The sequence below is a fragment of the Aptenodytes patagonicus genome, chromosome 2 (assembly GCF_965638725.1).
Source record: "Aptenodytes patagonicus chromosome 2, bAptPat1.pri.cur, whole genome shotgun sequence".
Taxonomy (NCBI): domain Eukaryota; kingdom Metazoa; phylum Chordata; class Aves; order Sphenisciformes; family Spheniscidae; genus Aptenodytes; species Aptenodytes patagonicus.
In genome coordinates this window covers 151,475,793-151,489,505 of record NC_134950.1, presented here as the reverse complement: position 1 = coordinate 151,489,505, position 13,713 = coordinate 151,475,793, and the positions used below count along the sequence as shown (strand labels likewise).

The 13,713-nt window shown below is 37.1% G+C and overlaps 1 protein-coding gene across 1 annotated transcript in view; it reads left to right on the top strand.

Moving 5' to 3' along the window:
• The window catches only part of DNAJC1 (DnaJ heat shock protein family (Hsp40) member C1), a 123,794-nt gene that overhangs the window by 27,012 nt on the left and 83,069 nt on the right, over positions 1–13,713 (top strand). The window contains exon 2 of the mRNA XM_076331677.1: positions 13,587–13,688. Within this exon, the coding sequence (XP_076187792.1) occupies positions 13,587–13,688 (102 nt within the window). The remainder of the gene's footprint in view (positions 1–13,586; positions 13,689–13,713) is intronic.

Here is a 13,713-nt window from a genome sequence, read left to right as displayed (position 1 = left end):
TGATAATCCTGTAATCCCATGTTGAGAGGCAAGTAAATGAATTGGTAATAGCCACTATCTTCTGCAGTCAGTTAGCTGAAACAGATTTCTGGTAGCATAGTTAACGGCATGTAACCTGTGCCAAGTTTTTATTGCTGCTCACTCAACTGCTGATTCTTCTTTTTCACAGGCATAGAAAAAGACATACTTTTCCCCTTTATTTTGGTCTTTTCTCCTTTTGCAGTGTTTGTCTTGCTACCAGCTCTGCTCACTCAACTTTGTAGTTCCTGCAGTTGGCTATTGCTCTCTGTCCTGCCCTGTACTGCTTCCAGACTGAGGATTTATTCTTAAAATACAGGTGTCAGAAGAAAATTCCTCTTACCTGTTACTTCTGCTTGTCATGGTGGGGAAATGAAAATGGGGATGGAGGAAGCAAGAGATCTCTTCTTTTCAGCTGTCCAGTTCTGACTCTGCTGTTGTGACTTGAGAATAGGTCTCTATGGGTGGATGAGAGATAATGGGAGGTAAATACGCTCCATACAACTGCTGCCTTTTAATATCAGTGGCTGAAACACTGACCTTACATTTGCCCCTTTACTTATTTTTCTCTGAGGAGCAGGGAGCATTTCCCAATTTGTTTCACTCATGACTTCAGAGGGATTATTGGGTAAGAGCTATTATTTTGCCCCTCTCAGCCCTCTGATGGTGGTGACAGGCTATTTAGCTTCCCAGCAAAAAAGGCTTGTTTTTGCTGAATTATTTTTATGTCTGTATAAAGAGAGAAGCAGGCATGTACATGTGTTTGATATCTACTGCCTTTTGTAGTGATGAGGTTGTTGAGTGTTGTGCTCACCTAACTGAAGAATGCTTAAAGTATATTGGGAGAAGTGTTTACTTCACACTCATCATCTCAGCTTTTCCTCTTTGTGCAGACCTGCCCTCTGTCTCTTCTAGACTTCTCTGGATTTTCAGAGCATCTGGTTCAGCTGCAGCCTTGCTGTGGATATTGCTGTGAGAGCAGAAGCTCAGCACGTGCTGCCTCTACCAGCTGTTCCCTAGGCTGCTTCTGTAGTCCCCTACAGAATGCCCCGTTGCGAGGGTCTCCCAGTTTGGGTAGAGTCTGTCTTCTGCTCTTCTTCCGGCTCTTGTAGGCCAAGAGAGAGGCAGTTTATGGATGAATATGAATTACTCCCCTCCTTCCCTGATGCAAACGATGTCTCCACGGTAGTAGTGGAAGAGAAGAGCAGTAACTGCGTGCAGGGAATGGCCTTATGAAAAGCCATTATGAAAAGGGAAGTGATCTTTCTGCCTCTCACTTGGGCCTGTGTGGTTCAGTTCAAACATTTTGATTTGAAAAACATAGAGGGCAATTCAGGGAACAGTGCGCCACTGTGTGTAACAGTATCTGCCCACAGCTGCAATAAATCTTGAGAGGTAATTATCTTCCTTAAGGATTATTTGGCTCATTCTCACTAGAAATAGCGTCAGATAAGCATTTTTAGTGACCATAATACCAGTTTTCCGTACAAAATTGCTAGTGAATCGGAAGGGATGTCTTCAAGGCAGTTCCATCACAAGTCATTGCATATATATGGCTTTTTTAATATGGGCATGATTTTTTAAATTTAATTTTATTTAGCTTTCAGTTGCTTATAAATTAATTTTCTGTGTGAATTTTAATCGATGGTTCCTAATGCTAAACTTGATTTCTTTATCCGCGTACATTTGAACATCGGCTGGCTAATTTATGGCTCATACAGACTCTGGCAGGTTTTGTGAATAGTCTTTTGGGATGTTAGTGTCCCCTGCCTTCTGCCCTGGCCCTTTATCAGGTTTGCCGTGTTTTATGCCATTGAACTGTGAGTTGAGGTGGTCAGGCAATGCTCATGCTTTCAGCTCACTTTGTTAGGAGTGTGGTAACTTTTAGCAAAGTGGTGGGCCATCTGTTAAGCTTATTGGAGTTTAACTGAGATGTTTGTTAAGTTTTAGGCTGGGAGGTGTCTTACACGCAGAAATTTTGCTGATGCTGGCATCTGTACTAGAGAGTGATGGAGGGCATTACTATATTCTTTCAAGGAGGCTATGTACTAACTCAGCAGTGAATTACTATATAGGTAGTGGCATGTTACAACCTCCCTGAGGTCTTCTGAGTCCCGAGGTAGTAATAGCTCATTAAAATGGTAGTTAATGAGTATAAAGGGATCATTATGCGACTTTCCTACATGACGGGTAGGGCTAAATCCTAACTAGTTCAATAGAAAGTATTCTAAATAAAGAAGGAAGGAATTTGATAAATGCTGCTGGTAGTTCTTTATAAACCTAGCTATTTAAAGCAGTGCATTTGAAAGAACACTCATAGAAATGCATTTTAAATAAATTAATACAGGTTTTTAAATGTATTTTGGAGCTTTCAGAGGTATTAGTAGCCTATATAATCTCAAAGTTATCTTAACATAGTCTGTAATGAAGCATCTTTGGTTAAAAATATGCAGTGTTTTGCCACTTCTGATCAGGTGGGTTTGAAGTTTAAAAAAAAAAAAAAAAAGACTTTTTTTTCCTTAATTACTTAAATTTGTTTTTTTAAGATCTCAAGATTTGTAGACATTTTCTGTTCTATATGCCAGAAATAAATGGTGGAACAATTTCTCCTTGAGGAAGGAGGAGAGTAACGTTCTCCTAATATGATTTTGTTCGTGTTAAACATAACCACCTCACACATGAGGTCGTCTTTTTTATGCTTTTCATTTAACTACTCTTATTTTCTGGAGAAAGGTATTAAGGATTTGTCCAAACTGAACAATGTGGATTTTGTAGCAGTGAGATGAAAAACTTCCTGATCTCAGTAAATGCTTCGTGTCTTCTTCCAGGCTCTAGAAGGACAAACAAACAAATGAAAGACTGCAGACTCAGGTACACCTCGATCTCAAAGCTCAAGTTCAGTGGACAGGGCTATTTTTAAGCTATTTTAAGAAAAATAACATTGCTTCTGCAAAAGGAGTCCTTCAGAAATATTATAGCATGATACAGAAGCTAGGTAAACAATAGGAAAAGGAGGATGGAAGCAAATATAAAATAAATATATTTCTAAAAATATATAAATATATTATAAAAATATAATATAGATATGATTTTGAGAGAGGTGCTCCTGCTTTCTGTCATAAATGAAGAAATTATAACTGCTGGGCCTGGACACGGTTTACTACAGTGGCTCTACCATATCCTCATTTAGGTGTTTTTGTTGCAGGAGTTAAGTATGTATTTATAATTAACCAAATACAGACATTTTTAAAGGAATAGTTTAATTTTAGAAAAGTTTTAATGATATTTGTAGAAATTCCTGCTTGCTTGTCTTGTTCAGTTTAGTCCTTATTTTCATCTGACATTCTCAAGGATCCTTGCTGTTAATATCTGTTCCGTATTATCTTTCAAAGCTAAAGCTGATAACGGGTGGAGAAAGTACTCTAAGCTCAAATTATGTGGATGACTTATTAGTGATCATCTACCTCAGGATGACTTTCTTAGTAGTTCAGAGTGACTGTGATGTAACAGGAAAAATAAGCCTGATGCCTAGTGGTCCAAGTCATGGAGCAGAGCCCCATGGGGCTTCAAATTCATAGCAAAGGAGTGTTTCCTGCCACCTTTTGATACTTGCCACTCCTTTCGAAGCCCTTTTAGGTTTTGTGAAAATCTCATTGACTCTTTCTTTTCCAGCATGAACATCTGTCATCTTCAGTGTGACAAGAATACTGTCTTTCAGCCAGGACCTTTTAAACTACATAAACAGATGCAGTAAAGCCAGTTGGAATATTTTCAGAGTAATTATTAAATCGATCATCAAAGGGATATTTAAATTCTAAAATACAGGACTGTTAGTAACCTGCTATACCCTGCTGTGACAGAACCGGTTAAATCTAAGTCACGTCTGATAAATGTATGCAAGACCTGCCTGTAAAGGAGACTTCAGCAGTCTGTTCCAGTGATACGCTAGTGATGCTTCTAGGAAGTTTTCCTGGTACCTAACTTAAATCTTCCTCTGCTGTTATCTGACTGTTACTGCTTAGCCCTGATAGATCAGACAAGGCAATTCTTCCATTTTTCTTTACAGCTACCCTTTACATATTTGAAGATGTTAATTTCCTTGTGTCAGCTCCATTTTCTTTAGGCTTAAGTCACTCTTGTTCTTTCAGTTTCTCTGAACAAGTCACTATTTTTTCTCCTAGACCTCTTATTATTCAGATTTTTTTGCTTATCTTCCAAATAGGCTTATAGCTTGCTTTAACCGCATTGTTTGAACTGGACGCAGCAATCTGCTGAGGTCTTACAATTGCTGCGTGAAATGGCATGGATGCTCGTTGCCGTACTGCTCATGTCATGGTGGGCTGTGCTGCACAGAAAGGCGACATCATGCTACTGACTCACGCTCAGCTTGTGATTCACTGATCATTTCTGCGTAACTGCGTTTTTCTATCCTGTGTTTGTGCAGTTGATGAATTCTATCCAGATGTAGACCATTAGTCTTTCACTTAGGAAATAATGTCATGGTTTTTTTAGAGCAATTCTCCAATTTGTCTGGATCTTTTAAAATTCTAATTCTCTTTGACAGCATCTTTGTAGGTTTTCCCAGGTTAGTGTTAACTAGCAGCTTAACAGTGATTCTGTAATTCAACTTGCCGGTTAAAATATTGAGTATCAGTGGACTTGGGACAGACCTCATAAAATCCTGTTTGATACACCTTTTCATTTTTGACAGTTAGATCCTTTAACTATTTCAAGGTATGATTTATTTTCTTTCCAGTTTGTTTTGCACCTGCAAGAGAAGCTTCATGATACCCATGTTTTTGTCATTTGTTTAAAAAACGTTGTGCATTGAAAACATTACTTAAGTCAAGATATGAAAATGATCACTGTCTATTCATTCCAAGCTAATGTAACAGCTTTTATTTAACTATGTTTTTAAAATACTTTGTGAAGTTGAGCAGCAATTACAAATGTAAATTAGAGCATTGTATAAGCATTAAGGACTGCTGAGGAGGTACGCTTGTTTACATGTGTTTTATATTAGCATTTCTGTGTTTGTGTATGAAAATACATACGATGGATGTGTGTGGGTGTATGGGCGTATAAATTGGTATCCTTCACTGCTGATAGGGCTGAGGAAGTTGCTAATAAATAGTTAATGTTTATTGTGAAAGTTGATGCCTGTGGGGATTATTCACCATATAAATGTTGTGTGGATGCATAAGATAATGGGTAGATTTTTGAAAACTTCTGTGTTGGAGATAATTGTTCTTTGTTGGCTTCTTGTATGGCTTTATAATATTTTCTTTTCAGCTATACATCCTATATCCTGTCTTGTATGCCCTTTCCTCATTTTTTGGACATCAGAAGGGAGGGTAATAAACACCTTTCAAAAATATGAAAAGTTTTAGAGCTTACAAGTCAATTAAAGATGTAGTCACAAAAGTGACAGCAACAGTTCAGGTGACACAGGAATTCAGTCATTAGTAGCCCAAGCATTTTTTTGTGGGTGTTTTTTTTTGTTGGGTGGTTTTTTTTTTTTTTAATGTTGGTCTTTGGTTTTCTTTAAGACCTAAGTCTGTGGTCATTAGTAATCTCCCTCCAAAAAATTACGCTTAAATTGAGATCTGGGAAGCAGTTATTTGAAAAGACAGGCTAGGTGTATAGAAGCATATGGGTCAGTAATGTCAGTTCTGATGGAAGGGTGTAATGAGAACAGGATAAGCAAGAGGACAAGGAGGTAAAGGCCTGGTATGGATGTAGCCTTGCTGATTCTCTAATTTCCTTTAATTCCTTACCCTCTGGAAAGAAGTTGGAAGTATACTAAAGCTGAACTGTAGCAAGAAAACTATATAAACAATCAAATAGCAGCATATTTTGGGCATTACATTGTAGGAAGGGTTGGAACTTGTCAGATCCAACACCCCGAAATCTTCGCCACCTTAGACTGATGCTCCACAGTGGTGAGTGTGGACTGCATTCAGCTGTCCTTGGGTATAGTGTCACCTCTTTTGGAAATCAGGGGGCTGTGCTATCTAGGGGCAGAGGCATTGAGCAAGAAATGCGCTGCAGGAGACATCACATTTTGCTTTCCCTGCCAACCTGGACTGTAAAAGCAGTGGTCTTTCTTTGCAGCAATTTAGTTCCTGTGAATATGTTGCAGGATCAGGAATTTTGTAGGTAATATTTTTATCTGGGAGCTGTAGACTGGAAATCTCTGATGCAATAGGCAGATTTCCAAGAGAACTCCTTAGAAACAACTTTCTTTAGCCTATAAGGGAATACACACAGGTATATATAAATATACACAACTATCTCTATTATAAAAATATATATAACACATATTAGATAAATACATAAACATTAAATGTAATAGATAAAATGGAATCAAAACAAATAGGTAATAGTGTTCCTGGAAAAACATGTGAAATAAATAAAGCATACCTACTCATTCCTTCCTTGTGAACTACCAGAATGAAAAACTAAATGGAAATAAACTATAAGGCAGGATTTCAAATTAGTCAGTATTGGCTTGAATAATGTCCTCAGTTGTTGTTGGATAGCTTTTCTCCGTTTTGAATTTGAAGAGTAACTCTAAAAGTGTTGAGAGTTGATGAGTGTTCTCTGCATCTCAGAGACAAAGCTCATGTTAAATCATAACTTATGGTTATATATGACAGTGTTCTCTTGGGCAATCTAATTTTTCCTAAATAATCAGTTTCTGAAAATCTAAGTAAAAAAGGTAAAAGGCTAAAATAGTTTCAACAGAAGAAAAAAATTACATATAAATACTGTTGTTCAAATTGGTCAAGAAAACCTAAGCCCGTGTAATTGTGCACCTGTGCTGAGAAAAACACTTTTTTTGGTTTCTCAAGCATGAGGCAGCAGAATTTTCATTCATTTGGCACGCTAGGCTGAAAACAGAGTCTTCTTTCATTTGACACACTCCCCTGGAAACAAACATGCCAGTGAAGGGATTGTGCCAGTTATCAGAAGCTCACAGGAATACATTGTGCTGGTTTGTATTCATTTTCATTTCATGAATTGCTTTAAAACTTAGCAACATAAAAAAGCATTAAAACACCTTTTTAGCATTATTTTTAGTTCCTACGTATTTCCCTGCTGTGCTGTTATTCAGTTTAAATCAACGGAATGTTGTGAGACACATGGCTTGGTTTGCAGCAGAGCAGATCTCTCCTCCTGCCTGGGTATACTTGGAGCATTCATCTGTAGAGAAGCAGCAAAATTGAGTTTAACTCATTTTACATCCTTGAAAAAGATGAGTGTCTTAGAAAGAAGTTCAAGCAAAATAAAGGGTGAATTGAACAAAGGTTATGCAGCAAGAAATTTAAGCCAAAACTCAGCTGACATCTGTTAACTATAAAAGTTCACAGATAATGCTTGGTCTTCTGGGAGACACTTGCTTTTCTTTCCTAGAGTTATATTCTTCAGGATTGCCAGCAGGTCCTTCCCACCTCCGGAATTTGCTTTTTCCAAGTGCAAACTTGGCAAACTCAGGTGTACTTCTTGGAACTAATCTGGTCATGGGAGCTTAAATTAGTACCAGGTTACAGTGGATGCATGTGAAGCAAATATGGGAGCAGTATTTTAATCAAGTTTGATATGGGTGAAGATTCATTTATTTCCTAGTCTTGTGCTGTTGCTGCTGTTAGAGGAGCAACCATGTTAGACATGGGTATGTCTGCTTTATGTAGCTGTTGCTTTTCCTCCTGGTGCTACTGAGCAATTTGTGTGTAGAAACAGCATGCAGGTGTGACTTTATTTTTTTTTTTTTTAAGGGAAATTACTTTCCGAAAAGGTGTTTGAGGAAATGGGGATGTTTGTGATTGTGCACAGGAGATATGTATTGTGACATTTAAGGCTATTGGTACTGATGGTGGGAATTTTTTTGTTTGTTTTTAAGAGAGTCTTGTTTACTTTTTTAATTATTTTAAAAAAAAAAAAAAAAGTACAAAGTCTAGAGCGAATGCAAGCCATTAAATTACACAATTTTGGTGGTAAGCTTCCAGAGTCAGAATGGTCTTCAAGCAGGTTGAAAGGTATGTGTCAGCCTGTGCTGAACCAAAGTGGGGGTGAGAATCGGGTTGGAAGAAGGGTCACAGCTATATGGTTTCCATGCTAAGAATGACCTAGAGAAGGGTTGTGGAGCAACAGTGGTTGCTGTTTTGTCCCCATATGAGAGCGAGACACTTAGGAGGGGTCACACTGTGTTCCTTGATGTTGCTCAAAGAATGAGGACTGTGGATATTCAGTTGTTGGCCTACGGTCATGTTTGTTTGGTCTCTGACACTTATGGATATTAGTTTTCTGTGGACTTCACATGAAAACAGCCAGGTAGAAAGTAGCAATGTTGACACAATGTTTAATAGACAGCTGTAGCTTCTGTCCAGTTATCTGCCCCTGCTTGTTTTGTGAATTTTTGTGGGACAGCCTGTGCATCCTGCAGTTTCAAATCACGGAAGAAAAATATGTGATTGTGAATTTACAAAACTTAATTTTTGTTTCTTTTTCTGTACCATTCTGCTTCAACTTGTATACCTGATGGTTACCAGAAGGGAAGTAGTGACTTATACCCCTTCTTCTACACAAAAATTCTGAATGGAATATTTTGTTGAAGGAGCCATATACATTTGGATTGCTCTTGAATAAAATAAACCCCAAACACAAGAGTTATATAAGTTTGATTTATAATTTGGGGAGGTTGAAAAAGGCCTCATGAAGGCCTGCGTGCACTGAGGTTATTTACAGGTATAAGGTTCACACTTGAAATACGGTCGGCTGGTGCTCTATACAATTGTCGCTTTTCGTTGCCGTATAGCTTCAGTAACACCCACTGTGGAAAATTCTACACAGTTATTCAGCAGCACTGCAATGAAATAGATATACAGATGTCATTCTCTTTTCACTCATTAACAAGTGATTGAACAAACTGCAAGTGAATAGAAACGTGATTTCTATCCGCATACTTGGTCCTCTGGACCACATGCCTTCCCATTGCTAATAAAGATAACGCCACCTATTTGAAGACATCGGCAGGCATATTTAAAACCCAAGATGAATTGAGCACATTTACTGCGTTAGAAGCAGTTGCTAAATTGTAAGTAACTAAGTCTTGTTGTATAACTGCATTGCACTCAAGGGAACAATTTAGGTTTTGAATTGTATATGTTGGTAAGTGAAAACTATGTAGACATTGATTATTTTTTCCCCTTGACCTAATCACTGTTTGCCTATGGCAATATCTGATACGTTACGTGTTCACCAAGAATTGTCTTGGGACCATAATGAGGCTTTTTTTTTTTTTTTTTAGCTTCATTAGTAATCATAGTTATATTAGGAATAGAAGGCAATGGAGTAATGTACTGTACTACACCAGTTTTTCTATTTATTGTAAAGGTGGAAGTGAACTCTGTAGGCGGGAGCCTGAATTTGTAAAGACAGAGGAGGAGATCAGATTTGAATCTTTGTGCATTTTCAGCAAGAATTTAATTTTAAAAAAATGGAAGGCAAATGCCTATTTAGATTATTTATTTTTTTAGGTGTTGTGAAAAAATCCTTTCTTTGTTTCTCCTTATGTATTTGTAGTCTAATGATAGAACTTTTCTTGGTAATACTAGAGAATATGACAATGATGCTGAGTAAAATAAAATTTAGTAATGCATTTTTCATTGTCTGAATTGAACAAGCTGCCAAAAGTAAATGACATAAATAGTGAGAAGAATGTTTCCTCTTCTCCCCTTCCCTGGGAATCTGATGTGTATCACCGTTTAGACAAAAATTAAAAATTCCAACAGAGTACCTTCAGAAATGTGTTTAACTTTTGACATACTGTTGATTCCTTCAAATGGTAATTTTGTTTGTGTGCTATAATGCTTGTTTGTAGTGTAAGGGATTGTGCGAAAAAGTGTAAAAGATCGAACTTTTAACTTCTACTTAGAGGTCATGTAACTAGACACATGGACATGTAACTAGACACATGGACACTCTGCTTGTTCAATGAAGTGTTAGCAATTAAAAAATTCCCACATGAATATTTGCATGCATAAGAGGCCAAACTGTGGCCTACCTAAATATAGACCTGCAGTTTGGTATTTCTGAGAACTAATTCTAGGACAAAACACCTTTTCCTCCATTGACTTGTCTACTCTTGTGCGTTTTTTCCAGCTATGCAGCTGACAGCTGAGCAGTTTTTATTTTAGCTTAGAGCATTCATTTTGCATTATCTTTTAATATAAGTGCTTATTTTATGCTTTGTTTTTCAAAATATATGTGATGGAGTATTGCCTTTTTTCCTCCTGAACAGCAGTGACTCATATGAAAATGGACTTAGATGCTGCATGTGGAAGTGTGTGCTGTTGTTGCAGTGAGAGTGGTTCTCAACTTGTAAGATCCGTTAACTGGAAACGGGTGTGTAAAGAGATGTTCAACCTTGGAAATGTGACGGGACAATATTGCTTTGAAAAGATAGTTACCAAGAAATAGGGTGATGCTTTTGATGTTTGTATCCACATGAGGGAGACAGTGTGACAGGCTCATTTGCCTTATTTGGTGGCAAAACTTGCCAACCTGAAGCACAGTGTTGGAGAAATCACTGAATGCACTAGCTGTCTGTAACATTACTAGCCCCTTCTGCTATTAACTGATATGCCTATACAGATTTTATTTTTCCCTTCTTAGATGTAACTGAGATCGAGACTTCTGAATTGTAAATGGAGCCATCCAACACGCCTTCTGAGCTTTTTCTTTGAAACAAACAAAACCTTAGTGTGGTCATGGCTTTCTCTGTCTAATCTTTGGACTTCTGCCCTAATATGTAAAATAATATCTTAGTCTGTAGAAAACACTGACTTTTAACTCAGTGTTTTGTTGCTCAGCCTTTATGGAAATGTTACTGAAGGTGGCCAACAGAGTCAGTCAGCTATAAATGAAAGTCTCTTAGAACAGCTGACTTCAGTATGGTAGATGTTTCTTTTTTAGTTTGAAAAGAATCGTTCTTTGTAGCTTATTTAGGGTCATACTCTGCTAGGAAGTTCTGTAGTGATGAGAGGCTTTTCTCAAAAAACAGCCACTTTTGTTCAGGGCAGCTCCTAGGGGATCTGGAACCTCACCTGAAGATGCCTAGCGTTACCCGTAGGTAGCACAAATTAGCAAATGTTTGGAAAATGCATAATTTTCCTGTGTTGTGCTTGACAGTATTGTGAAGATTTGGTTAGCAGGCAGACTTATTGTCGCTTTAGAAATTTATATGGACCAGTTGTAATTAAATCATTTACAGCAACGTCCTGTATTTAATTACTTATCGGTGGTATTGTTCCCTTTTCAACCTTGTAGGGGCTTAATTACAATTAGCTGATATGTTCATAAAGATCACTTTCATGGTTTAGCTAAAACCATGGCCAGTAAACTATTTCCTGATTTTTATTTGCTGTAGTACTGTTGAAATACTATATTTTGTTTTGAAGACAAGCCCACGTCGTTTATGAAGTGGCTGTCTGGGTTGGTAGATGAGGGGAAACAAAACCTCTAAATTATTTCTGGTAACTAAGATGAACAATCTGTTTTTGTAAATTTATAAATTTTTGTTTCAACTTCTCAAGGTGGAGCAACATAAATATTTAAGCAACTTTATTATTTCAGAGTTGACTTGGGATCTCTTGCTTTGCTTAAGCATGAAACAGATAAACTACCTTTTGTCCTGATCTTTTACACAAATAATCATGGTTGCTTACTTTTTTTTGCTTGTTTATTGTTTGAAGTAATTGGAAGAATACTGTGGGACAACTCTTTAATGTGCTTTTATCAGGTTTTTAACTGTTCATCGGGAGTGTTCCAAAAATAATACCAGGCACATCTAAATGTGTGGCAGAGAAGGAATAAGCTGTGGTTTATCCCAAATACACGGTCTGGAGGTGCTCATTTCTTGAGGTTATCATGGTCTCAATCCCTAATTTTTAAAAGATTTATTTACTTTGCATTTTTGCATTTATTTAATATAATTCTATTAAGTCTACATCTCAAGAATTTAGTGTTTCTTTGTGCTTAGAATAGATACTTAGTCACTGTCTCTTCCTTCCCCTTAACCAAGAGTTAAAAATAAACCTATAAAACAATGGCAATATGAAACAACTCGCTGGCAGTAATCAAGCTGGAAGCAAGCTGGTACTTAACCAGAGGAATTCTGCTTTGGTGTGCACACACCTTAGAAGTAGCTGTTGGAAAATTGAAAAATGAAAAAACGCATGTGCGGTCTTTTCAGGAGAAATCTTCCCTGTGAGTAGTAAAAGCAGCTTCTTTTGACAGACAAGAGACTGTGGAAACCTCGGTCTTGCATTAGGGGATAATACCAGCTTCCTTAAAATATAATTTCAAAGCTGAATTTTCACAAGTTCTGCATTTTTCTCTGCTTTATCCTTTTCCCCTTCCCCTCCTCCGGTCTTTCTCTAATATTCACTCCTGGCCCAAACTTGTATACAGCATTATTATAGCCTCATGTTATAAAACTGAAAATTTTACAATGAAAATAATGATTTGTAATAAAAAGCCTGACAGACTAATTACAGTATTGCATTAATTATTATCTTATTTCAGCTCTGTTCCTCTCACAGCTAATTCAGATCTGGGTTTTGGTGGTTTTTAAAACCCAATCGACACTGTAATTTTGAGAGAGAGAATATACTGGGGAACAATATATATAAATTCAAGAAATAAAAATTGTCAGATAAAACAGTTGATTTCTAAAATGTTGCCTTGGACATGTTAGTAATAGAATGCAAGTAGTTCTGCTTAAAAGTGATGTTTTGTGGATCTTGTGGTGAGTGTAACACCTCATATAATACAGGTGTAACACCTTACTATATAATACAACTCTTGAAATCTTCCATTTCTGGATATCTTTATAGCATGTACTAAATAGCAGTCATTAATTCAGAAATTTGTGCATTGTGCAGCTGAGTTGGTACATCATTGATGTATTTTACGTTCTGAGTTTTATTTTTTCTCCCAAAATGTGTGCAATTCTTATAATGGTTAAGGTATAGATTGATGTCAGTGCTACAGTATAGCTTCAAGACTGCAATTTGAAGCTACTTTAGAAAAATACAGTTCTTTAGACATGGTGAAGCTGAAGTTGAATGGAAGTCCTATTAGTGGTGAATTACATGTAAATATTAATAAGGGAAGAGTTTATAGCAAGTCCTGAGTTTGGGAAATTGAGCATGATAATTTGCTGAAATGATGTCTGTCTTGAAGATGTGCAGGTGCAATAATTTTCAGTTTTTATTTGAACTTTTAAATGGTGCAGAAGGTGCTAGGGTTAGTTTTTAAGCAAGAAAGTGTTTGGAAGTTTTGGCAAATATTGTAATGGATGTATGGTAATGAAAGAAGTTAAGATGAAAGATGAATTGGACTGAATGACTGTTCAGTCATTTAGGCTAGGCTGGTTGCATGGTTTGGTTGTTAGACATCTCAAATTATGTTGCCTTAGTTCCTGCACTTGGTTGGCTGTCTTCACATCTTGACAAAGTTCTGAGAATTAGTTTCTGACAGTTTGCTTTGTTTTCCTTTTTCAGGGTGCTTCGTCTGCAGACATTCGGAAAGCATATCGAAAGCTTTCACTAATTTTACACCCAGACAAGAATAAGGATGAAAATGCAGAAACACAGTTTAGGCAAGTAAGTGCAATGTGTGGCATTAAAA